At 36.9% G+C, this 25,324-nt stretch overlaps 1 protein-coding gene across 1 annotated transcript; it reads right to left on the bottom strand.

Moving 5' to 3' along the window:
* Positions 1-25,324, bottom strand: calcrla (calcitonin receptor-like a). Its single transcript, XM_084421006.1, has 13 exons — positions 25,151-25,324; positions 8,719-8,805; positions 7,513-7,675; positions 6,789-6,902; positions 5,960-6,072; positions 5,765-5,856; positions 5,546-5,672; positions 5,098-5,251; positions 4,958-5,018; positions 4,760-4,826; positions 4,055-4,273; positions 2,316-2,357; positions 1-562 (listed from the first exon to the last, which is right to left on the bottom strand). Exons 2-13 carry the CDS (start codon positions 8,782-8,784, stop codon positions 344-346), a joined length of 1,437 nt encoding a protein of 478 aa, XP_084277132.1. The 5' UTR covers positions 8,785-8,805; positions 25,151-25,324; the 3' UTR covers positions 1-343.

The raw sequence follows: 25,324 nt of genomic DNA, 5'->3' as shown, positions 1-25,324 counted from the left end.
TTTATCTTTTTTATCACAAGGACAATCCTATAAGACAAAGAAATGCATTACATACAGTATAAGAGCTGGATATTTACACATAACTCCACTGCAGACAGCAGTCGAGCAAACTACAATACTGCGAAGTACAAAGACCAGGCAAATAATGCTTGTATTTGTCCAATGAACATTAAATGAAGGTAGCAAAATGTTTTTCAGTGTAAATTCTTGGAGAAATGCCTTTTCTCCACCCTTCAGAGTATGAGCAGTGAATTATGAACATTTGTAGTAGGTCCAAGTCAGCCATGTAACTGTCGCTGTAATAAACAGTTTATATATATATATACTGCCACGTTCAGTGGCATCAGGCAAAGGGATTCTCTGGTTTTAAGATGGTGCTGTCAATGTCGTTGCAGTTTTTGCCATTCAAGTGTTCTGTGTGGCCATCGATGCTGTAACAGCCCTGGACCTCTGTGATGGAGGACGCCGTGTACGAGGCAGACCTCAGAGCATCGGACTGTGTGATGGTGCTTCCAAACTGGATGCGGTACTGATTCCAGTGCCGCCTTACAACCGCTTGGACCTGGGGAAGTTTGGACAGATGATCTCAGTGAATATACATCACCTATCATGCAGCTTGAATAATACATGATCTACTTTTTGAGCATTTGTAACAAAATCACTTTTAACTAGTTTTATAAAATAAAATTGACAATTTAGACATAAAATCTCTAAACACATGGCACCATTTGGGGGTGTGGGTGTCATGACCAAAATCATAAGATTAATTTCACTGTAGTTGTATTTATCACAATTGAGTTGTGATTTAATGAATATTTAGCAAATAATAATATAATGGTAAAATAAAATTATATACAATTATTATTTAGAAATTTAGCAAATATTAAAATAGAATATTTGTAGTCACAGATATGCTGATATTTGCTAAAACAGTGAGCATGATGTTGCTTTTATAGCCATGCATATTTTTTTATATTCTAATTAAAACAATTACTAAACAATTACTAGACATCTAATTTGATTTATAAGTTTAACTATATATAAGTCTGGCATCAGTGCTAAAATAGTGCACTGCCATGCAACAAAACTCTAATACAGTAAAACATTTATTATAAAATTTATATTTTACAGTGGTATACTGTATAAACTCTTAAAAATAAAGGTTCTTTATTAGCATTTATGGTTCCACGAAGAATCTTTCCACTGCACAAACAGTTGGTTCTTCAGATTATTAAAATACTTTACACTAAGAAAAAATGGTTCTTCTAAGAACTGTTCACTTAAAGGGGCTATATGTAATCATTTTAATTTGTTTAAATCACTGTTTTATTGACAATGTGTGCACGGCTTGTAACAAAACTTACAAACAAGACCTTCCCTGACTTCCTAGGTTGTCTATGAAAGCCTATAGACAGTTTTTTTATGGGAAGGACTCGGGACGTTTTTTTCCGGGAAAATCCAAAGGATGTAACATTTACACGCACTCCTGAGAGTTTCTTTCAATGACACATGAAATGAATGTTTATACAATGTTCAGGATAAAGCCAACAGAGCTATTCTGAAATGTCAATGTGTCATGCTAAGAAAAGGGATTATTTCAAACTATAGTCTTAGATCTATATAGATCTCTCTCTCTCTCTCTCTCTCTATATATATATATATATGTTCGTTAAAAGTATCTAGCTGTAAAGGTATTTCCAACTTCTTTTTACTTCTGAGCAAAGAACAAAATCGGGACATTGAATCACATTCAGTCTCTTGTATGTTATGTGTGCACGAGTGCGAGCACAAGCAATAAGTTGCTGGCTGCAGTTCACTAAACGGCCACCGGTGTCGCTAATAACAAAGGTCTAAATTCTACATATCGCCCCTTTAAGGGTTTTTTGGGGAAGCAAAAATGGTTATTCTATGCCATTGCTGTGAAAACCTCCTTTCGGAACCTTTCGTCATACATTTTGAAAGTAATACAGCAAACACTGTAGCTGATATATCGTCATAGCATCAGCCATCAATTCAAGCACACAGGCTGCATTAACTGCCGGACCGGTAATGTCATCCATATTAGCTTCTGCATGCCTCATTACCACATTGCCTCTAAAACAGCTCAACGAAAAAACAAAATGATTTGGACAGGTTCCCTCTGAGTCAGGCTTCTCATATTGGTACATGTGGACATCTGCCAATGTTTTTAGGATTTAGAAATAAACAGTCAATACAGAATCTCCATATCTGAGCTCTGCTTTCAAGGAAAAGGATGTTGCACAATCCGTGCAGATAAACAGGACATTTTTTATTTTAGTGAGGTAAACTCTTACCTCTCCGTTGAAAAAGCAGAAGATTGTGGCCACCAACAGTCCCTTAAACATACAATCAGAAATGCATGTCAGCAGTAAATCCGCATAAACTGCTATCTTGCATCGCTAAACTATAATCTCCCATATCGCAACCTCTTCACTAATCATTTCTCGGCTGGTGGTGAGTACTGTTCTCCCTTGTGTTTTGACACATTTTGGCGGCAAGTGCTCTTGATGTGCACAAAGAGTCATCTGGGATGACAAGCCTGTTTTGTTGCATTATTCATTGTGCCGACTCAGCTAGGTCTAGCAGTACCAGCTGTCCAAGTCTTCTCACTTTGCTGTTTTCTGCACAGCAGACTACAAATTAATATTTTCTTGTTGCTGTACACCTACCAATTTCAGAATAAATGTTCAGGAGTCAGACTTTTAAGAGGCAAGTGGCCTGATGTTTTTTTTAAATGAATGAATGGATATTTACTTTTGCTATGCTGTTATTTCTTCAGTAGAGCTTAATGGAAATCAATGGTTTACCACAGAAAAAAAAAAAAACCAGAATATGGTTTAGGAACAATATGAGGATTAGTGATTAAAAGCAGAATATCTAAAGAGACAAGTTTTCCCCTCTGGCTAGTAACAACAGAGCTTCTGTTGCCATTTGCTTTACAAGCTTTTTAAGTAACTAATGGCAAAGTAAACTTAATTATAGGCTGCTGAGCTTCTGCCAGTCAAAGAGATAAAGAGAATGGGAAATCCAGTCTTGTAATAATAATAATGTACCTAAGGTCAAAACGGAACACTCCACAGGTGCAAAATACAAGTAAAAATTGGCATTAGCAAATAATTCAAGTTAGGAACTGCAAAATAATATTTGTTTCAAATATAATTGAGAATGATAGTCTGACCCTCGCTGATATAGGCCATGTACACGTTGTAAAGTTTCAGGAGTGACAACCACATTTAAATAAGGGAGTCTACGGAACATGACTCGCTCCCGAAATCGTGATGCTTGACAGCATGGTAGCTAACCATTGCAAAGTTCTGGCATCTGGCGTGTTTGGTATCCACTATTTTTGACAAAAGTAATATTACAGCGACCAAAGACTAGTTCTGCAATTTTAACTAAAGCACCATTCACAGAGGCGTCATGTTTTGTTTCTGTTTCTGTAAAGCTGCTTCGCAGAGGGCGCTTTTAAAGTTTTGCCATTGCCGCAGCGTTTTTTGGGTCTGTTGTTTGGGTTTGGTTCGTAAAGCGATCAAGTTTATGGGGACATTAAATTAGGCAGGTGCGGGTCGCGATATTTTGGTCTTGTATTCAAATATAAAACACATGGATTTATCTTAGTGTATTATGGGCTTCTTCTTGTAGATAGTTTTTTTCTAGCAACATGAATGAGACAAAGATCGTACCAATTTCCCTGTGGTTTTCTTGCACCGCACACATAAGAGAGACACATCTCTGATGCGTGTTTAAATATGCCATTAACAACTGATTGTTCAATTCGGTTCCATACATTACATACTGCATAGAATTTTTTAATTTCAATTTTTCGGGTGTTAATCCGGTTGTAGAATGCGGTTGTCACTCCTGTAAATTACTGAACTGTGTGTGTATAGAACAGGATTAAGCACTAAAAGGTGAACTGACAAACAAATTATACTTATTTTTGGTTATATAATTGAAAATATATTATAGCCATTGGAGTGTGTAGCAAAGATGTACATGTCAGATTGATGATAACTATTTGACAGCTTTTTACCTGATAATGCATTAAGATATGCATGATGTATTCGTAGACTTCAGCGGAAACGCGCCCCCCAGGTGTATAAGGGAGGAGAACGTACTGGATGCCCAGGAGTGGAACCAGAATGAGGGTGGCACGGACAGCTTTCATATACAGACTAGACTCAGCTTGGTGTGTTACTTTCAGTTTGGTGATGAGGACTCGTACGATGTTCAGCAGAAAGAACAAGTTCACCTGGAAGGACAGGCAAGATGAGTGGCAAACGCAAAGCAAAGACAAAGGATCTCAGCTGGCTGGCAGATCATGTCAGATGTCAGTATTCAAACCGCTTTAGCATGCTGGTGTTCTTTTTGATGTACTGATACATATAAACATTGTGCTTGGCTACTCGAAAATGATTTCAGATTGGTGAATACAATCTTCTGGATGTAATTTGCACAAACAATACACAACGATTATAATTAATGTTGCACAAAAAGAATGTGTTTTGAAAACGAAAAGGACAAAAACATCCAGATGTGGTGTGGCGCAATGGATAAGACACATGCCTTTGGTGTGAGAGACCCGGGTTCGAATCCACTGTGAGACACCAATGTGTCCCTGAGCAAGACACTTAACCCCTAGTTGCTCCATTGGCGTGCGACCTCTGACATAGCAATTGTAAGTCGCTTTGGATAAAAGCGTCAGCTAAATGAATAAATGTAAATGTAGATGTCTTACCAGCAGTGCAGCACAGATGGGGCCATGAATAATGTATAGCAGAGAAGTATTTGAGCTGATCCAACAACTGTGGATTAGGAAGGCAAGGGTTAGCCAAATGTTCAATATTGAGTATTATTTGGAGTAAAAAACTTTTGTTTTTGAGTATAGCATATAAAAGTTTGTTTTGCCTGAAAGCTACAGAACAAGTATACTCACTTATCATTGTAGTAATAACTTCTGGCTACAGCATGTATTGTAGCGGGTATAAGTGGGAAACCTGTTGTTTAAAAGAAGTTAGGTTTAGTTTATTCAATCAATGCTGTAAATAAAATGCTTTGATTTATTTGAAAACTCACCCCATCCAAGAAGGTAGTACCACATTAAATGCTGTTTTTCAGCAAACACTGCCACAACAATGAGAGTGTGCAAGTAAATCCCTTCACAAAGCATCCAGAAGTAGTTGCATCCAAAGATGTACAAATGGATAAATTGTGACACTTTGCAGCTGACCTGAATAATAGTAGCACAGACATTTAAGGACGATTAGCACAGCAGATTGATGACATACTGTAATGCCTTTAAATGATCAAAGGAAAATACTGCCTTCATTTATCCACCCTTTTGTCCCATAACCCGCAAGCCTGCATTCTATGGCAAGAGATGCAAATTTCTTTAAAAATTCTCCTTTTGAGTTCCACAGGGAATTTTTTTTTAAGCATACAGGTTTGGGAGGACATGAGGGTGAGTAAAAAAAATAACAATATTTTATTTTATTTATAGAAGTTACTGTCAGTACACACTTACTGGGTTTCGCTGAACTAATTCCTGGTTGTTTGCCACTGCTGTTAACCATATGATAGTGTTGATGGAGTTTAATACAAAGGAGAAGAAAAGGTTTTTGTGCAGGGTAATTCTCTGGCAGCTCAAACTCCTATAAGCACAAAAAAGACAGCAAAATAACATGAAATAACTGTGATGAGCATTAAACAGGAATACAATAGTGAGAGAGACATTTGCACTTACTTGAAATGGAAGAATATGCCTAGCGAGACTAACAAAGACGTTAAAGAGAGCCCATGACCTATTAACGTCAAGTAGAACAAGTTCATTGCGGTCTGCAATCACACAAACAATAGATTCATGAAGTGTTTATACTACAAGCCCATTCAAATGTGTGTTTATATTCATCTCAAGTGACTGTAGTGTTTATGCTCATACCCTTCGTCCTTCAGTAGTGTGCAAATTACATCTGGTGAAATTTGTCCATGTGCGGTTACTCTCAGGATGCAAGAACCACTGCCCACTTTCTGTACATATTTTGCTGACCATTTCTGCAGAAGTAGATCAAAATACGTTACTGTGAGAAGCATCAATATTAACAAGGTATGGAGTCCAGACACAGTGAAAAGCTTTATTCACTGGTAAAATGAAGCTTTTCACCATGTCTGAACTCCTTATCTTGATAATATTGGCTTCTCTTAATAACATTTTGAGGTATGGCATGTCTTATTTACAGTATGTGGTGTGCTTTATTGATTTAATATTTTACTACAGTTATTTACCTTTTTATTGAGTTAGGGTGTTAAATATCATTATTCTTAGTTCTAAAATATAATATAATTTTTTCTCCTCTTGCTTTCTTCTTTTATCCAGTGTTCGTTTGGTTCTGTGAAAGTGGTTAAAATGTTTTAAAAGCAACACTCAGCCTCCAAAAAAAGTACTATTTTACTGTTTTTTTCTGAGCACTTTTTAAGATAAGTGTTGGAAATTATTAAAGTATCTTAATAACTTCACTGCAAAATCATAATATTCTTAATATTGAAAACATGCTCTTTCTTTCACATCATCTTTCTTCATGGCAGAAAATAAGTCTTATAAAAATGTTAATAGCCATTTAGCCTATGATTTCAGCATGATTTGACAGTGAGGTCTAAAGGAGCTTGAATACATCTAAGATGACGTAAGAGTATTAGACAGGTGAGCAGAAAGTGCTCAGACTGAACTTTATACAGGTTGAAGGAACCTTATACTGATCTCTAACATTCACCTTTAGGGTCAAAGTCCTGGAAATAGTCAGGGCAGTGTTGCTCGGAGGTGAAGCCAGCCTCTGTATCGTCCCAACACAACCATCCATCCCAGGTCCTGTTGCACACTGGACCAGCTGAATATAGAAAAATCCCAAAACATTTATTAGTTTCTATGGAGATTGGGAAACCGTAACTTCCTGTTATCATTATCACTATTCTTAGTTATATCCGCCTGTTCCAAAATCTAGTCCCCCATGCGCTTTTGGTGTGCCGCAGCCTATGGAGAGTTTTCCAAATCCGTTATTGTTGTGTCTTGTTTAGGATGCTAAGTAGGCAGACCTCTAGGTTTTGGAACAGAGCAATATTTCACAGCTGTCCTGTCCCCCAATGGGACCAAATGCACTCTCCCTAACAATGAATATGAGTCACCTGAGGCTTTTTTGTGTGTTCTTGCTGTACTAATTAGACAAGAATGTATGTCACAGTTTGCAATGTATATGAGGGGCTTTCTGAAAATGTTATTGAATTATTACTTTTATTATATATCACACATTTAGCATGACACATTTAGCTTGACATATAGTTATGGCTATATGGCTAGACTGGACTGGCTTGAAGCTGCTGTATGTCTTGCCGAATGAATTTATGTAAAGTAGTGTTTTAACATGAAAATATTAAAAATAAAAATCATCCCTATCAGGATACAGGATCTTGTCAAAACTCTAATATGCACAGTGTCTATACCTCTACTTGGTATGACGTCTTGATTGTTGTCCTTCATGATCTTCTGATAGCACTCGAACTGTGCAGTCACAATCTGGTTTCTGGTAACAGTGATGTCATGGTACACATTTTGAGGATGTTCTTGCTGGCTTTCGTTCACCTCAGGACTGGCTAGAACAATGAACTACAAACAGCAGGCACATTAAAAAAGTAATATCTGAGAACAGACTCATTTCACAAGCTTCTTTTATGAGATGTAAATGATAGGTACATGTAAAATACTGCCTTATGTGGTTGTTTCTTCAATTATAGGCACTATAGTTTCATGCTTTGTGGAAACTTTTTTAAATGTATAGATTTTATTGTTTTTCCTGCCCCAGACTCTAAAAACAACTGTTGTTGAAACATAATATGCTAAATTACTAATCTTTAATCTGTCCAAGGGCCAGATCTACTAAACAGCTTGCGTCAGCTGTTAGCAAACACTCTTTTGGCATTAAAACACTACTGTCAGGATTTACTAAACACACGCAGTGAAAAATTTGCGCTGAAAAGGCGTGGACACAGTTGTTTTTGCGGCTGACCTTATTGCATATGCATTTGTAGGAGTTGCCCTTTCAGACGCAATATTTATGGGAGGCGAGTGTTTACATGAATCATGCAAGGTGATTTACTAAGGTTTGTGCTAGTCAATTTACTGGCCCTAAAACGCATGTCTTAAACCAGACGCTAATTTGCACTGCTCTGGGTAGATTGCGTTGGTCATTATGGAAATACCAGGGGTGAACACCCTGAACAGGTAAACTCATCTACTCACTAGTCTGTTTTTACATCCTCATTGTGTTTATAATCACTCTTGCAAATTATTCGAACTGTTCTAACGTAATGTTTTTTAAGTAAAGACTGAAAGAGTTGATGGAAGCTTAATGGACGTGACGTTGAAATAATGTGACGGTGGTGTAGTTTGTTTATAGCCTACGTTTAGCTTTTTACTTCTACAAAACTTGTAGGAATCATAAACTTTTGTTGGTCACAGAGCTTATTTTCTGCAATAATATAAAAGCCAATGGAAAAATCCTATTGCGTTTTTTTTTTGTCGAGGGAACCAAGTTGATGCTTACTTCCGGGTTAGCCAACAAAATACGTAATCACTGTAGCACTTTATATTTTAAAGGTACAGATATCTTATAGATGTTTTTAAGAATCATGTGGCAAATAATCTTTCACCTCAGTGACAGATCCCAGCAGAAACAGACAAATCGTCCAGTCGCTAGCTTTCATCTTCTTTGGCATTTCCAGTGACCCACTATCGATCTGCAAGGAAGGTAACATCAATAAAACACTGTGCACAGTTCTAAGGGCTCTTATACTGTTACTGACACAAACAGAAGTACTTGTCTTCTTTTCTAGCCTTTCGCAAACATAGACCCACACTTACCATGCATAAACATGCGGACATATGCACAGAATATACATATGTTCAGAAAACTCTATTGTCTCTGATGGTTACTTAAGAACATGTGGAAGTTAGGCTTGTACAATGTAACTATATGTAATTATATGTTCATACTATATAAACACTTTTCTCAATGATTTTGTGTGTTGATGCAAATTAATCGTGAAATCAGAGTTCTGTATAAATTCACTGAAAACTGATTCACATCACTTGCCCTGTGTCTATTGAGCAAATTAGTCTCAAATTAGAGTCTAAAAAAATCATTGCAATATTTACAATGTTGCTTAATTATATCGCCAGCAAAACCATTGTAAATAGCTTCACTACTGAGCCCTACGTAGAAGGGTTATTTTTCAGTTTGTCAGGTCACATTCACTTTAACTTAGATGTTGGGGTTTCTTTAAAACCCAGTGAAGAACGGTTTAGAAGAACGGACTCTTACAATACACTTATCTATTGCTAAAAAAAGAGTTGCTAATGTGGAGCAAAGATCCCTGATATTACTAAATAATGTCCCCTGACTGCTCACATTGGAAGGTATGGCATGTCTTCAAATCTGTTTGGACTTGCGCTACTCATTGGGTCACACTCTTGCAGGAGAGTGGGGAAAGCAAAAGGGGGTATTTCAAATTACAAACAGATGGTGAAAACCAGTCGTAATGTTGCTCACAATGCAGCATATCATGAAACTGCACTGGCAGATCCCAAGGACCACTGCTTGTAGCTGCGTCATTGGCTGTAGCTGAAATAATGGTGTTTACTTTTCCATTCGAGGGAATAAACATGCAGGTTAGAGCCTTTGTGAGCAATTCTGCAGGCTGGTTGCACTGATACCGATATCCGCACTATCCGTTATCTTCTGTGGATATCTGCACTACTTGAACAAACAGCTATTTTTCCCCTGCCAGTGCAGCCTTTTGAGTACAACCAGATGGGAGGAAAATGTATGTGTCTTATGGTCATTTTAACTGATTGAGTTTGAAAGAGATAAATCAACTAAGTACTCGGGGGGCGAGATAAGGTGGAGCAAGTTCAGTCTGTGCTTCTCTATAAGATGTGAATGCAATAACATCCTGCATGTACTGTACAATCTCTGAACTTCATACAGTTTTCAGAGCTTTACTACCCTTGACTTACACTGTCTACATTGCTGATGCAAGTTGCCATCTTTCTCTAACCAATGATGAGATCACAAGGTTTAACTAAAATGCCACCATAACAATCAAATCACATAATTTAGAAGAAGCATCCCATTTATGTATTCAACACCCACTTTTATCAGTGGGAAATATTGAAAAAGTCACGCAATCAGTGTGTTTAAATAATCACTGATTAACACGGTTAATTTCTACAGGAAATTGAACTTGATGAATAAGGAAACAGCACTTCCGTATTTTTATTTTCTTGTAGTAACAGTAGTAGTGTTAGAGGTCTATTATTACAGTATGTATGTGGGTGTGAGGAATAAAATCAGAATTATTATTACTATTATGAATTATTGCCATTTGTTTGTTTCCTAGTTTTAGGTTAATCTTGGCCACATAGTACTAATGTGTTCCCTTTATGTAAACTATAATGCAAACTCTTATGATAACTATTAGTGTCCACACCAATGGCCAATAATGTTCTGTTTATTCTAGCTTGCATTGTAGTTTTGTTTTATTAACATAAATGCAATGCACACTTTTAAAGTTGGATGGAATATGACTGGCTATCACTGACTATGTTAACATGCACACTCATAATGCGATTATAATGAGATGTAGGTGATATTGCAATTGAACTCCCTCATATAAACACAAAACTTTGATCAAATTGATGCGATTAAGCTCATAATCATAGCAACCATAATGGTAGTAAAATATGTGGCGTATGCCGATTTTATTCGCAGTTAACAGACATGTAAACACTTTAATTGCATCTGTTTCACTCTGAGCAAAGTGTGCATTTGCTTGTGATGACATTGTCATGTGTAGATTCATAAACTTGGCAGTAAAGAAGACCACATTTTTGGGGTGCTTAAGAAACTGAATTCATGTTGATAACGTTGCGTGACATGAATATAATGCAGTATACTGATGGTCGAAAAACAACGAAATGAAATGAACTTGTAGGCACGTCACCGGAAAAAATTCAATTCATCCATAAAAAAGTGTTTTGCATTTGACGCAGGTAGATTAAAACTGGGGCCAGTAACACGCTCACTGAATGTGAGTTGAGGTGTGTGAATAATGGCGGTAAAAAATAACCACAATTCTTAGCGAAAAATCATGATAATGAAAATTGCATGTAAACGGGAGTGAAGAGGTTTACTCGTCTCATCTAAACATCTTAAGGCCTCATTATACTTCTGCGTCGGACATACGCCGGAGCCTATACGCCGTAGGCAACGTGTTGGTTTTAATTTATACTTCTGTGTCGCTTTCCGCGTTGACGCGCACCTGGGGAGCATGAAACCCCGAGGGAGGGGTTCTGGCAGACCAATCACAGCGCTTGTGTCCGCGTAGAATTGACGCGTTGTTACATTTTTGGAGAGGTGCACGTCAGGGTACGCCGAAGGGTACGCGCGCTACACACAGCCTACGACGTAGCTACGGCGGCAGTTCGACGCAGAAGTATAAAATAGGCTTTACTGTGATTAAGTTCTTTCTCTAATTATTGGAAATAAAAGTGTTAGAGTCACTTTATGGCTATTATTATCGTTCTGTCTAAGGCAAAACGTTTCTGGAAAGTTCGCTTTGGCAAGCTGTTTCGAACTCCAGAAACGAACTCTAGACAGGCTTGATTTAGCTTGATTTTGTTCAAAATTATGTCACACCAGTTCGTTCTTCGATTTCGCTTGAAGTATATAGGTGTCTTCACTTTTACTCTGATCTAAATACATTTGTGTTGTAGTCATTGTACAAGTTAAATAGTTCCCGCTTTTGAAATTCTTCATGTGCCACATCAAGTGTAGAGCACTTGAGAATGAGCAGGAAATAGTCAAGGGCTAAGTGCATGCACACTCCTCTGAGTAATGACCGATTATCTCCATCCTTACTCTTCCAAATGGAAATCCAATAACGCTTCCTTAAATTACACTTGTTGGGGCTATTAGTCATAAGCGTAATTAATACCATTTATACCAGTTTGATACCAGTCTAATAAATGACTGAGCGTTTCAAACTGCCGTGTGTGTGTTACCTTATCAGTGTTGCAATCGATAGACAAAAAGGTCACTTTGTAGGCCAGGCAATCTCCCTTAATACCTCATTGGTATAAAGACTTTGACGTGTGTTTCTTAATTCAGCAGAGCAGATCATCGTACATTTATTAATCACATGTGAAGTCTGTTCAAACAATAGTGGCACAGGACTGTATACAGCAGATTCAATTAAAGTACGAGTCCAGTGTGATTTACTTTTATTTATATTATTTATTATCAACTATTATTTATCCTACAGCAGAGACAATATACACTACAATTCAAAACTTTGGGGTCAGTAAGATTTTTTTATTTAAAGAAATCGCTTATTCAGCTGTATTCAGCAAGGATGCATTAAATTGATTAAAAGTAACAGTAAAGACTAATAATGTTTCAAAACATTACTATTTCAAATAAATGCTGTTCTTTTGAGCTTTTAATAAATCAAAGAATACTGGAAAACATAAAAACATACTAAACAGCACAACTGTTTTCAACATTGATAGTCAGAAGAAATGTTTTGTGAGCATTTATTATAAAAAAAAAAAGCAGTCTTGGTGAGGGAAAAACAAAACAAAACACAATATTGACCCTTAAAATTTTGAAGGGTATATATTAAAGTGCTCTAAACACTGTATACTTGTGTATAGATTTGTAAGAAATCTTTCTTTCTGCTTATCGCGCACTTCTTTTGAATGCAGTTGAAGCTTGTAAACATCCTACAGTGACCAAAGGATGTTTACTTGCGGTCCAAGTTCCTTCTAAGCATTCACAATTACCTTTTCCTATGTTCAGAAAAATTCCAGCTCGCTCAGAAGTCCCACAATGTGATCTGTGGAGATTAGACTTATCGCTCAGATACATGCTCGGCACAGACCCAGTGGCACGTCTGTTGATGTAAATATGAATGCATTTGTATTAATCTCATTTCCATTAGAGATGCAATGTAAACATTGCAACTGTGCACTCAAAATAAACACTCCTGAAAATATATTGAATTGAAATCCTAGAAAATGATGTCATTATTTACTTATCCTAATGTTATTCCAAACTCAGTTGCTGCTATTTTTTTTACATGGAAAACCAAAGGTGAGTTTTGAAAGAAAAGTGAGAAAAAATGTCTCCTTTTGCTTTTACTTCTTTCTTCAGCATGTGTTTTGGAACAGACAAATTATTCCTGTCTAGAACCAAAGGGTGACATGAAGGGTTTTAAGATAAGTTTGACAACTGACTGCATATTTCAAATATAATTGATCTAGAAACACATAACCGTAAAGCATTTTCTTTCCTGAGAAGTGTTATTTTAGTATTACTTATATACTATTTGTTTATTATTATTTTTATATATTGTATTTATTAATATTTTGAATCAAGTATTATTTTTTACATTTTAATTTTAGATTTTGTAATTTTGTTTTCTGCTTTCATAATTATTATTTTTTAGTATTAGTTATTCGTGTTTTTTATATATATTCCTGATTCTTTAGTATTTTATTTCAGTTAGTTGCCGAGGCCTTTTTACGTTTAAACTTTATTCTTTTAAAGGAACACTCCACCGTTTTTTGAAATAGGGCTTATTCACTTTCTTTCCTACATTTAGATAGGTGGGCAAATGCATTTTTGTCTCAGTGCATGCATTGTTTTAGTTTGACAGGGTCGGCGCTAGCTTAGCTTAGCATAATGAATGGAATCCTTTGTTGCCAGCTAGCATGTCCTGAGTAAAAGTGATATAAAAAATAATAAAAAAAACCACCTAATTACTTCTTGTGGCCTGCGTATTCACAACAAGTACAAATAGCGATGCAGAATAACACTAGGTGATTTCCTATGCAGATATTGACTTGGGACTATATTAGGGGGAAGCACAGGCAAAGCACTGCTACTTGGGCGCAGAGATATCACGCCCAAGTAGCAGTGCTTCGCCTGTGCTTCCCCCTAATATAGTCCTTAATATATAAGTCAATATCTGCCTAGCAAATCGCCTAGTGTTAATCTGCATCGCTATTTGTACTTGTTGTGAATACGCAGGCCACAAGAAGTAATTAGGTTTTTTTTTTTTTTTTATATCACTTTTACTCAGGACATGCTAGCTGGCAACAAAGGATTCCATTCATTATGCTAAGCTAAGCTAGCGCCGACCCTGTCAAACTAAAACAATGCATGCACTGAGACAAAAATGCATTTGCCCACCTATCTAAATGTAGGAAAGAAAGTGAATAAGCCCTATTTCAAAAAACGGTGGAGTGTTCCTTTAAGTTTATAGCTTATCTGCTATTTATATTATTTGAGCTTTATTACATTACATTACATATACATTTTAGTTAACAATAACAACAGTGCTCCTAAATGCAACACATTCTTTCTTGTAACTAGCAACTGGCCATGATCTAGAAAGCAACAGTTGTAACCTGCCACCTGATTACATAACAGCCCCCAAAGCCCATAGGTGCAGTTCACTCCTTTACACACTTACTCCTCACCCTTTTGTCAAGGCACCTCAAACCCTTAGATGATTCTTTCATGTCATTCCACTGTTTTTTTTTTTCTGTTAGTTGTAGCTGATGTGTATTAACTGAAAATGAAGCCAACATTGGCTCACTGCCTTGGGTACAACCAGATATTGAGCTTTACAAAGCAAGTCATAATGAAGTCATGCAGATGCTGGAGAACACGGCTGGTGATTCTGTCAGAGTAAAAGCTGCTCTGAATTGTCTTGGAAGGTTTAAGTGGGTGGGATGTAGCACAAGATATTCGAAAAATGCCAAGCTTTTACTTCCTCTGATACCCGTGCCCTTCCACATCCCTGAACAAATATCCGTCACATCCAACAACTTACACGACATTTTTTGTTAATGTTGCAAGTGAAAATGATGTAATCCGGATCATATATTTCATATTTATCATATATATTATTTTTCTTTGCTTAGATTTGTTCATGGTTTTAAAGTATGTTGGCATGTTGCACGACCTGTTCATGTTGGCAACTGTAATTTTATTCGCTTTTATTAGTGTAATAGATGAATTTGCTTCAAAATATTGTAGAGTTAGATTTTTTCATCATTTGAAGTATTTTTTACGTTGTTAAAGATAAGAAGCTTATTTATGTTGCTATTATAACTATTCACAATTATACAGTAAATACCTTTCAAAAGTTTGGGGTCGGTAAAAGAAGTTTTGACAAAAGTCTCTTATGACTTATTTTGAAATATTATATATTTTTAAAATAACTGTGTTCTATTTTAATACATTAAATATAATTCCTGTGATGCGAAGCTGAATTTTCAGCATCATTACTCCAATCTTCAGTGTCACATGATCCTTCAGAAATCATTCTAATATGCTGATTTGGTGCACAATATTATCATCAATGTTGAAAAACAGTTGTGCTGCTTAATATTTTTGTGGAAACCGTTATAAAATAAAAAGTCTGGATTTTTCAATGAGAAAGTTCAAAAGAACTGTATTAAAATATGTCTTTTGTAACAATGGAAAAGTCTTCACTGTTACTTTTGATCAATTTAATGTATCCTTGCTGAATAAAAGGTTTAATTTCTTTCCAAAAAGATATAGTACTGAGTCTGACCCCAACATTTTGAATGGTTCATTCGCATCGTTTTACCAGTGTTACGCAACCAGTGTTGCAATATAATGCAGACACAAGCTGGTCATATTTGTTTTCTATGAATTAAACACAGTAAGGTTATTTCAATGTCACATCATGATGGTTTCAACAATAGCAGCTAATGCAGTGACAATTTGAGGGATTATGTTTACTTGAGCATCAGGTTCGTCTAGATAGCAACGGGATATTACAAAAGAGGGTGTGAAATCATACACTGTAACTCAATCTGAGGAATATACAGTACCAGTACTGTAACTTAAAATAGAACCAGGGAGTATGAAAAAAAGCCTAAAAAGTAGTACAGCATTAAGCAAACAAGTATGAATGTTTTATTTAGACTGACACCAGCATCTGTCAAATCAGGGCAGCAAATTGCTTTTATGAAACACAGCAAGTAACTACCTGGAAACATCTGCCAAATGTTGATTCTTGGTAATGTGAGCTGACCCTCCCTTTCCTGCCCCAGCGTAACACAGCTGAACATGCAAAACTGCAGGGGTGACCATTATCCTCTAGTGTGGCTACTGATACAAACAGCCCAAGGAGAACAGGAATAAAACAGGGTAGCAAAGCTGTTCATACTTTAAGCTTTTTCAGGGCTCAAACCATAATCCATCCCCTGAGTGTTTCCACTGTTTTTCATAACTTGCTCATAAAGTGTCTGGATACAGATGCATGTTATGATGGATCATTTGAAAACTATCATTTTGGAAATGCAGGGGGTGAATTTACTAAATAGCTCAACCAGCTAATTGCTAAATAACTGATTTGCAGAATTTCTTTGGTGAACTGAATGTTAAACAACTCATAAAATGCATGTGAATGAAGTGGTATAAGCTGGCACAATTTAGATATTCAAGTGTTCCGCTAACAGCGTATTGTAACTTTTAGTGTTTAAAGGAGAACTCGGTAACTCTAGCGAAGTCTACTCACTTCTTCGCTGATTTCCCCTTTTGTTGTCGCATGTTTTCCCCACGAGCTCCCCCTACAGCTCTGCCGTGCAAAGGCAAAAGACCGTAACTTCGTTTTTGGTCGAAAATGAGTTATTAATATTTTTGGCACATTCAAGACTTCCTTTATCATGTGGATAAGTATCTTGAATCAATTCCGTTGTTTTATCGAGAAAATAATGAGTTGTCTTAACAGTAACTTCCAAAAGCCCATGAGAAACCAAGGCAGAACACCGTAACATCAGTTACCGCTCTTTGGCTTTGTTTTGGAACGCTCAAATTGAGTTACGGTGCTCAGCCTTTGTTTAGCCGCGCGTCAATATGAAGTTACTGTGCCGGTGTTCTATCAAATAATGCTACCTACCAGATTTTACGGTGTTCTGCCTTTGTTTTACTGTCCATTAAAATAAAAAATTACGGTGTAGCCTGTTTGTACAGCTGCCATCAGTCCCTGTAACTTCTGAGCTTTGTCCTAAACAAACGCGGTCAGAACATTTATGGTCTGAAACCGCTCCATCGACAAACGTGCGATATCGATCGCGAAGGATTATGCAGAGTTGACAGAAAAACGTTACACATTGCCGTATCAGATGAATACAACCAAGAATTAAAGCCCCGCCTCACTGGACCCGGTTGAAACACTCATGCATCTAGCTGGCACCGTGCCAACTTCGCCGGCGCCTTCAGCCCCGCCCTAAACGCGGTGGAATAAGCTGGACTAATATATCTATGGAGGTATTTTGTCATGTCAAATGTATTTATTGCCATCAGAATGCAACCAAAGTAGATGGCTATAAATAATTGTAAATCATACAAAATAAATGCCATGATCACTAGATTTTATACAGGTGTTACTAATGATTTTGTTAATGGTGATCAGCAACCAAATATTGATAATGTGGAAGTTACTGCCTTTTGCCTTGGCATGACTTCTCACTTTTTGCTGACAATACAAAGGCAGAGTACAGTAACTTTAAAATAGTGGTCAGAAGTCAAGTTTGAGCTCAAGATTTTTTTATGTATATAATTGTCATTACTAAAACAGCTATTTGCCAGATTTCCAGTGTCCTACCTAACTAAAAATCTTTAAAGTCATTTTTCTCAGTTCCACACTCTAGCGACTTAAGGTCTTTTGCCTTTGTAGGGCAGAGCTGTGGGGCGTATATTTCACAACACGGTCGTAAAAAACTCACTTGCGGCGGCCTCCTCCCCCTCTCTACCGCCGCTCATGTGCGTTTGTTATGATCGGAGCAAGCCAACTGTATCGTGTGGAGCTATGTCTACCGAGGTGGGTAATCTGGTAATGCATCATACATGCGTGTTTCTTTATGTCGAATTGCCATAAAGCAATTTGTGTTTCGCGCTCGTTCTCATTCTCGTTCTCGCTTCTCACGAGACTTCCAATTTCTATCTTGCCGGGACGGTAGTCCCCAAGTTGCAAGGTTGGTTTTCCGCCTGGGAACGCTGGGGGGAGCGGGGAAAGTCACCAATATCACCAGAACAGGTTGTTTAACCATCCAAATGATTTCTAGACAGTTTTATTACGTTAAAAACGTTACCAAGTTCTCCTTTAACATTGGTAGTGTTGGGAAAGTTACTTTTAAAAGTAATGCGTTACAATATTGAGTTATTCCCTTGCGTTACTTAGTTACTTTTTATGGAATGTTTTGCATTAAGTTACTTTTAAGTTGCCTTTTCTCACCTGGGATTTTTAATAACAAACAAACAAACAAATAAACAAAAGTTCTATTTCTCGCAAATGTAAAGGCCCATTCACATTAATAGTGATATGAATAAGCCTCAGACTGAAGGAAATACAAATTCTAGCCTGTACAGTCGAGGGCTCAGCTCAAACAAACCTTTCAGTTCTGCTGCCATTCTGTATAACGGAAGAATAGGATGGAGGAGAAGAAAGTTCAGGGCTGTGTTCGAAATCGCCTCTTATACACTCATTCACTATCCCCTACCTACATTACTCCTATTCACATAGTGAATGAAAAGGAGTGAGTGAATTCAGACACTGAGTGCTTCCGCTTTTGCATAGTCTGTGCTTGCTGTTTAATAATCATTTGAAACTTAGCAAACTGGCAGCTCCAGTAGTAATGAAAAGATTTATCTTGAACTCTGTCATGGAAACTAGCATGTATAAACCTAAATAAACAATTTAATAATCAATTAAAAAGGAATATATACCTGTATGATATTATGCTGCACCCACATTGGACCATTGATCTGGAAAATGGATGGATGGATGATTCAGCTGAGTTATGATCCACTGTGTATAATTCACAGTGAATTATGGGTATTCTCTAGCCGTTGAGCATACATCGGATGTACACTCGTTATTGCAGTGCATTGTGGGATTGAATGAGTGCACTCGATAATGTCCACTATGGTTTCGGACACCACTACAAATGGCTTGTCCCCTCAAATAGTGCCCTGTTTAAGGGTATTTCGGACACAATAAAAACAAAATATGAAACACAAATGTGATGTTTACCTAAAGTAATTTTTGCTTAGCACGGTTGAATTGGGGCATCGAAGGTCAGCAGCAAAGATATTGGTTAATAATGTGAGATTAAATACATAAAGTATATTTGTGTTATTTAAAGGTGCATTGCGCAAGTCTCTGAGTTTTTGCAGAACTATGCCCCCTCTGGCGGCAAGCGAAACTGCAACCAGAAGTGTGCACGCTCACGGTCAAAAATTTTCTTTGTTTTATCTTACGTGGAGTTTGCGTTGGTGTTTGAAATGAACTACAAGCTGGTCTCTTAGAATCCATCTTCTACGGAGAATGGCGGCGAATACACAAACCTGCCAGATATAGCCAGGTGAGCGTGCCGTGAACGCGCATGACGTCACGCCCAGTCTAAAATTCCGGCCCGAATCCCTCTTATTTATTTTACTTTACAGGATTATGGAGACAATCTCAGTGATCAGAGAAGGGCTCATTCAGCCCATCAAGCAATTGTTTAAGCATGTATGGGTTAGAAAACGGGTATTTTTAACATGAAAAGTTGCTTAATGCACCTTTAACATTTAATAATTGCAGGTTTGAGTAATTCTGAGTTTGCCTTTTTTTTACTCATTTTGAGGAATACTGAATCTGTTTTTGTGCAAGTGAGAAGAGTAAATGCATGCTCACATTTAGTCTAGAACTAAAATAACCATCATGTTTACAGCACACCTCTGCATCTGATTTCTCTCAACATGGGGACAGAAGAGGTGTCAGTCAATAAATTGAAAAACAAAGTGATTCAGATATTTAGTTGAAAGTTTAAAAGTAATGTGTTACTTTACTTGGGGAAAGTAATCTGATTAAGTAACTCCCGTTACACAAATAAATAAATAATTTATAAAAATATTGAAATACCCCCAGTGCATTCAGCACTTGGTTGAGCTGTTTAGTGAATTAGTCCTTGCATTTCCAAAATTATAATTTTAAAATTTTCCATTAGTACTTTTTTTGTGTTTTTACTTCATTTGCAGAAGTTCTTTGGTGAATTAGATGCTAAACAAAGAAAATACATGTAAATAAAGTGGTATCAGCTGTCACGATTCAGATATTCAACTTATAGCTATAAGAACATCTTGTGAAAATATAGCTGTTAAAAACACACTTCTCTCTAGTTAACAGAAAATGAATTATTTAAAGCATGCAGCGCAGATGCCCATATGCAAGATAATAACATAGTAGCTCTTACAACGAAGAAAGATTTTGTTTAATGAAGCAACCAGGACTAAAACAACTGATTAAGCATATTCTGCAGGAACAGGCTTGTTCAAATGAATCAAAAAGACAGAACGGGCTTCCTTTTATTTCACATGGCTTTTTTTTATAGAATGCATAAACAAATTGAGGAGACTTTCTCAAACCACAGACACAGAACCTCCTGTGATTCTGAATCCAGCAACCAAAATTATTCTATTTACTTCATTGCATGGAAACCTGTCCAATCACACGCAAATGTATCCCCTATGTTTTAAAACTAGACAGCTGAAAAAGCTCAGGGGGGAAGCATTAGAGAAGCATTGTGTTCATAGATGTTCCCCAAAGATATCCTGCTGTGTATAGACAGCTAGTTCTGTGTCTAGCATCTAAAACCCCTTCCTCTGCAGACCATTCTCCGGGACCGTGAGTTTTGCCTCTGCGCTCCCAGGATTCCTCTGAGCCATGAAAATAAAACTCGGAACCGGATCATATTCACCCCTATTTTTAAACCCGCAGACCATTCGCCTGTACCCTCCAGGACTAGAGAAGGCACGTGAAAGGTCCTGAACTTGAACTTTAGGAGACTTTGCTGCTTACAGGAGAGAACGGCATTGGAGGGTTTGCACGAAAGGCTGCGGTCCAATGAGTTATGAAACTCAGGTAACACTTTCGGCAAGATCTGTGAGGAGCAAACAAAAGTGAGAGACTAAGGGAAGGAGGTGAGTGTTAAAATCAGAAGAGGAAGATCCAGTTCCACTTGGTGCTCCTAAATCATTCAGAGAAAAATGAAATCCCACTTTTAAAGGAAGTGTTTGGCAGACACATGATAACCTAAGACTGACCCACTTGGAAGTGGGTGGGCTTTGACTCATCCACATGCATTCCCAGGATCCCCCGCACTCCGAGTGGTGGCAGAGGCCAATAAATCTTAAAGCCTCTGCCCGCCAACGGCAGTTTGTTTAGTGTATATCAGCGTTAAACACTCATTCTAAATCTCCGTGTATATTTCCACTGTTCGGCAACCCACACAAGCCCTTCATCTCTAGGGTCCATTTTTAAAAATACTACAGCCTCATTCACTCTGTGTCATCAGCTACATGTATAGCCATGATTAATTACACTGTAGGACAAACCTGGCTGCCAGTGTCCATAGGAATATTCACGTAATGCTGTTATTTGTAGGCCTTTATATAACGAACCATTACTAATATCTAGAGTGGAGGTGGCCGATAGCTGATTTAATGCCAAAATACAAAGTGGTTTAAAATTCTGAGAAAGCACTCTTATTTAGAATTTTTATATATTAATAATCAATAATTTGATATATTAATAATTATATTTTACATATTTCCAGATCTAAATTATATAAGTACAATAGACCCCACTTTATATATATATGCAGTTTTGAAAGAAGTCTCTTGCTGACCAAGGATGCATTTATTGTATAAAAAAAAAACAGTAATATTGTGATCAATTGATATTGGTGTTTAATTATTATTCATATTATATTATTATTATCATTATTAATTATTATCAACATGAATGTTTTTGCCATTTAATATTTTTGTGGAAACTGTGATGCATTTTCTTTCCACATGCTTGGATGAAAAGAAAGTTCAATGATCAAAACTGATTTGGAATAGAAATATTTTGAAACATTTATAAATGTCTTTACTGTCACTTTTGAACAATTTAATGCATCCTTGCTGAATAAATATATTATTATTGTTATTATTATTAAATCTTTCTTTCCCCAAACTTTTGAATGGTGTATCAGAGTTATTCTAAATTTCAATAATATTCACAATATTAAATAAATGCAGTTTGGTGAGCATAAGACTATCTGTGTATTTACAGGGATACTCCATTTTAAAATGAAAATTCTGCCATCATATACTCGCCCTCATGTTGTTTCAAACCTGTATGAATTTCTTTCTTCTGCTGAACAGAAAGGAAGATATTTAGAAGAATGTCACTAACCAGACAGTTTCTGGTCTCATTGACATCCATAGTAGGAGGAAAAATATACTATGGAAGTCAATGAGACCAGAAACTGTCTGGTTAGTGACATTCTTCTAAATATCTTCCTTTCTGTTCAGCAGAAGAAAGAAATTCATACAGGTTTAAAACAACATGAGGGTGAGTATATGATGGCAGAATTTTCATTTTAAAGTGGAGTATCCCTTTAAGACATGGTACAGAATAATTGCTCTAGGTATAACCTTATGAAATATATATTACAAATAAACATCACTGACTTTGATGCTTTGATGTTTGTTGATAACAGCTAGAGAGCGGGTTGCAATAAAAGGCTTGCCAGACTTCAACGCACATAAAATCAAATGAATCTAGAGAGAGGAAATGAAATGGTCCTATTAGCCGGAGTCCAGTTTAAATGCCCGAAACAAGACACTGAGTCCCTGACTGTAATAAATCTTGTTTTTGTTGCATTAATTCGAAGCATCTAATCATGAACTCTGACACCACTGCTTAGAAAAAATACAAGACATATCATGGCCTGTCTCACAGTGGAGATGGAAAAAATATTTACTTTGCAAAATGCTCAGGGTTGTTTTGAGCTCACATGCATCTAATTATGTGGCCAGTGTGCACAAATTCTATTAATCCAACCTGTGGGACTGTAAAGTCGATTGCTCAAGACGAGCACACTTTTTCACTAATAGCAAAGGATTGTGAAAGCTATATTTGCGCTAAAACATTTTTCTGCTCTCCACGTTTCCGTTAAGGGGTGAACCATGGTAATGGCACAGTAACTGAATGCAATGTCGCCAGGGCAGAAACACAGCTTTGTTCCACTGACATTAAATCCTCCTCGAAAGCAGCACTCAACCCTGACAAACACATGCATGCTTTGGGGCTCTGCATTGAGAAGCACATAAAAGGCTCTCGAAACAGCGAGGCTAAATAATTGATTACCTTTTAAAAGCACAATCTATGCTCTTTAAGGGATTCTGTGTGGGGATTAATTGGCTTTTCGTGATCTAAGTCGCAAATCCTCTTTCATTAGGTCCCTTTGCCAGCTAGCATCCCCAGAGACGAACAGTCACTAACCTTTTAATTTTGCAACCTGAATCCGTAGAACAAATTGTTCATTCCTCAGCACTATGAATAAGGTCGGATTTCAAAAATAAGTGATATTAGAAAATGCTTGTCCATGTAAAACTCGCCGCCATAATGCTTGAATGTGATTGTCAGAGCTTTGCTATGCCACTGTTAAAGTGTTCTGAGTGGTTTTACCATGCTTCTGTGCAGTTACTAGAGTATTCAGAGTGGTTACTATGGCATTGCAAGGTGACTGCTAGTGTATTCTGGTTGATCTATGAAAGCTGCATGGTGGATCTGGAACAAACTGTGCAGGATTAGTTACACTCAAAAGTAAATTTTTTACCATAAGAAGTTTGTTCAAATCCCTAAGCACAAGTATATGCAGTACTAACTGATGCTTGTATTCACAATTATTTTGAGATTAAAGAGCCACGCAACAGGGATGAGACAGAATTTTACATGAAATATCTTAGGAAGATATGCATGTCAAACTGAGACTGTCTCAACGGTGGCATTGCATCATATGAGCTAAATCTGAAAAGATCATGCCCCATCAGCTCCACAGTATTTCATCACAAATAAGTGGCTGCTTAGGTAACCATGTGGCCAAAAAACACAAATACCAAGGCTATCTGTTAGCTACTAATTATCAAAAGTTTCCTCCTTGTCAGGCCCCTTCTGTCAGTAGTGCGGTTAGGTGTCAACAGACCTTGGTATTTCCAGTTACTTCATGATACTAGTATTTTATCTTTTCAGTTCCTGGCACTGATGTGTAGGCTATAAGGTTTTGGAATAATGATAAAGTACAACAAGAAGAGCTACGGTTCTAAGATTGCATGGAAAATAAATAGGTCTATGTTTAGAATGCCCAACAAACTGATTTATTATTGCATAATTCGCATTAATCTTATATAGTTAATTAATGTTCACACACACACACACACACACACACACACACACACACACACACACATAATAGTGCTGCCAAATCGATTAATAACGACATATAACATACAAGTTTTTGTTTACATAATAGATGTGTGTGTATATTATATATATATATATATATATATATATATATATATATACGTCTGTGTGTATAAGTATATATCAAGCGGATTTTGGCATATTTAGATCTTCAATATTGTATAATAGTAATGATATTTCTCACTTTTTTTCGACAATGTTGGATAAGTCTTGGATTTGTTAAGTAATCTGGCAGTTAAATTAAATGGAACAACTAAAATGCTTGGCATGCTGGTATTGACAAGCAGTATCGGGTACAATCATTCTTCATTATAGAATATTATAGTCTGTACCTAAAAATACAAAATTAAAAATGATGATACATTTGTTGGTGCAATCCAGTTTCGGTCATAACACATGCACAGATGTGCCCACACTCACATATTGCATCTCTTTAACTTGAGTTATAAAATGACCGGAACGCAAGAACCAATATCTGAATGATATTTCAGTCCAATAGACAAATCCGCTGTTTATTTCTCAGTTTGAAGCTCTAATTAATTCATAAGAAGTCTGGGAGTCTTTCAGCAATTGTTATAACAAGACAGCCCGCTTGACTGGAGAGGCTCCAGCAGCACTAAATTAATTCCCTGTCCATATACATAATTCACAAGTCGTTCGTCCGTATCAAGCATTTTCTTACCTGTAGATTAAATCCAAGGTTATCAGGAGAGTTTCAGATAAAAACGAGCGTGCCTTCTTGTTATTTAAAACCATAAACAGTCATTACTTTCCTTTGCGACGTCACGGTGACATGAACGATGTACAATATCAGAGCGCGAGATGAAAGAGCGCACGAGACGCGCAGCGTGTGAAT

Source organism: Rutilus rutilus (genome assembly GCF_951802725.1).
Source record: "Rutilus rutilus genome assembly, chromosome: 10".
Lineage (NCBI taxonomy): Eukaryota > Metazoa > Chordata > Actinopteri > Cypriniformes > Leuciscidae > Rutilus > Rutilus rutilus.
The sequence above is the reverse complement of the archived record's forward strand: the minus strand, read 5'-3'. Positions and strand labels throughout refer to the sequence as shown.

What these genes read in the sequence shown, in the direction of transcription:
- calcrla (XM_084421006.1), bottom strand. Translation starts at nt 8,784, where the DNA reads ATGCCAAAGAAGATGAAAGCTAGCGACTGGACGATTTGTCTGTTTCTG. An exon ending in AGACGTCATACCAAGTAGAG is followed by an intron (nt 6,903 to 7,512) that starts GTATAGACACTG and finishes TTCTATATTCAG; the next exon opens with CTGGTCCAGTGTGCAACAGG. An exon ending in AATTAGTTCAGCGAAACCCA is followed by an intron (nt 5,252 to 5,545) that starts GTAAGTGTGTAC and finishes ACTATTATTCAG; the next exon opens with GTCAGCTGCAAAGTGTCACA.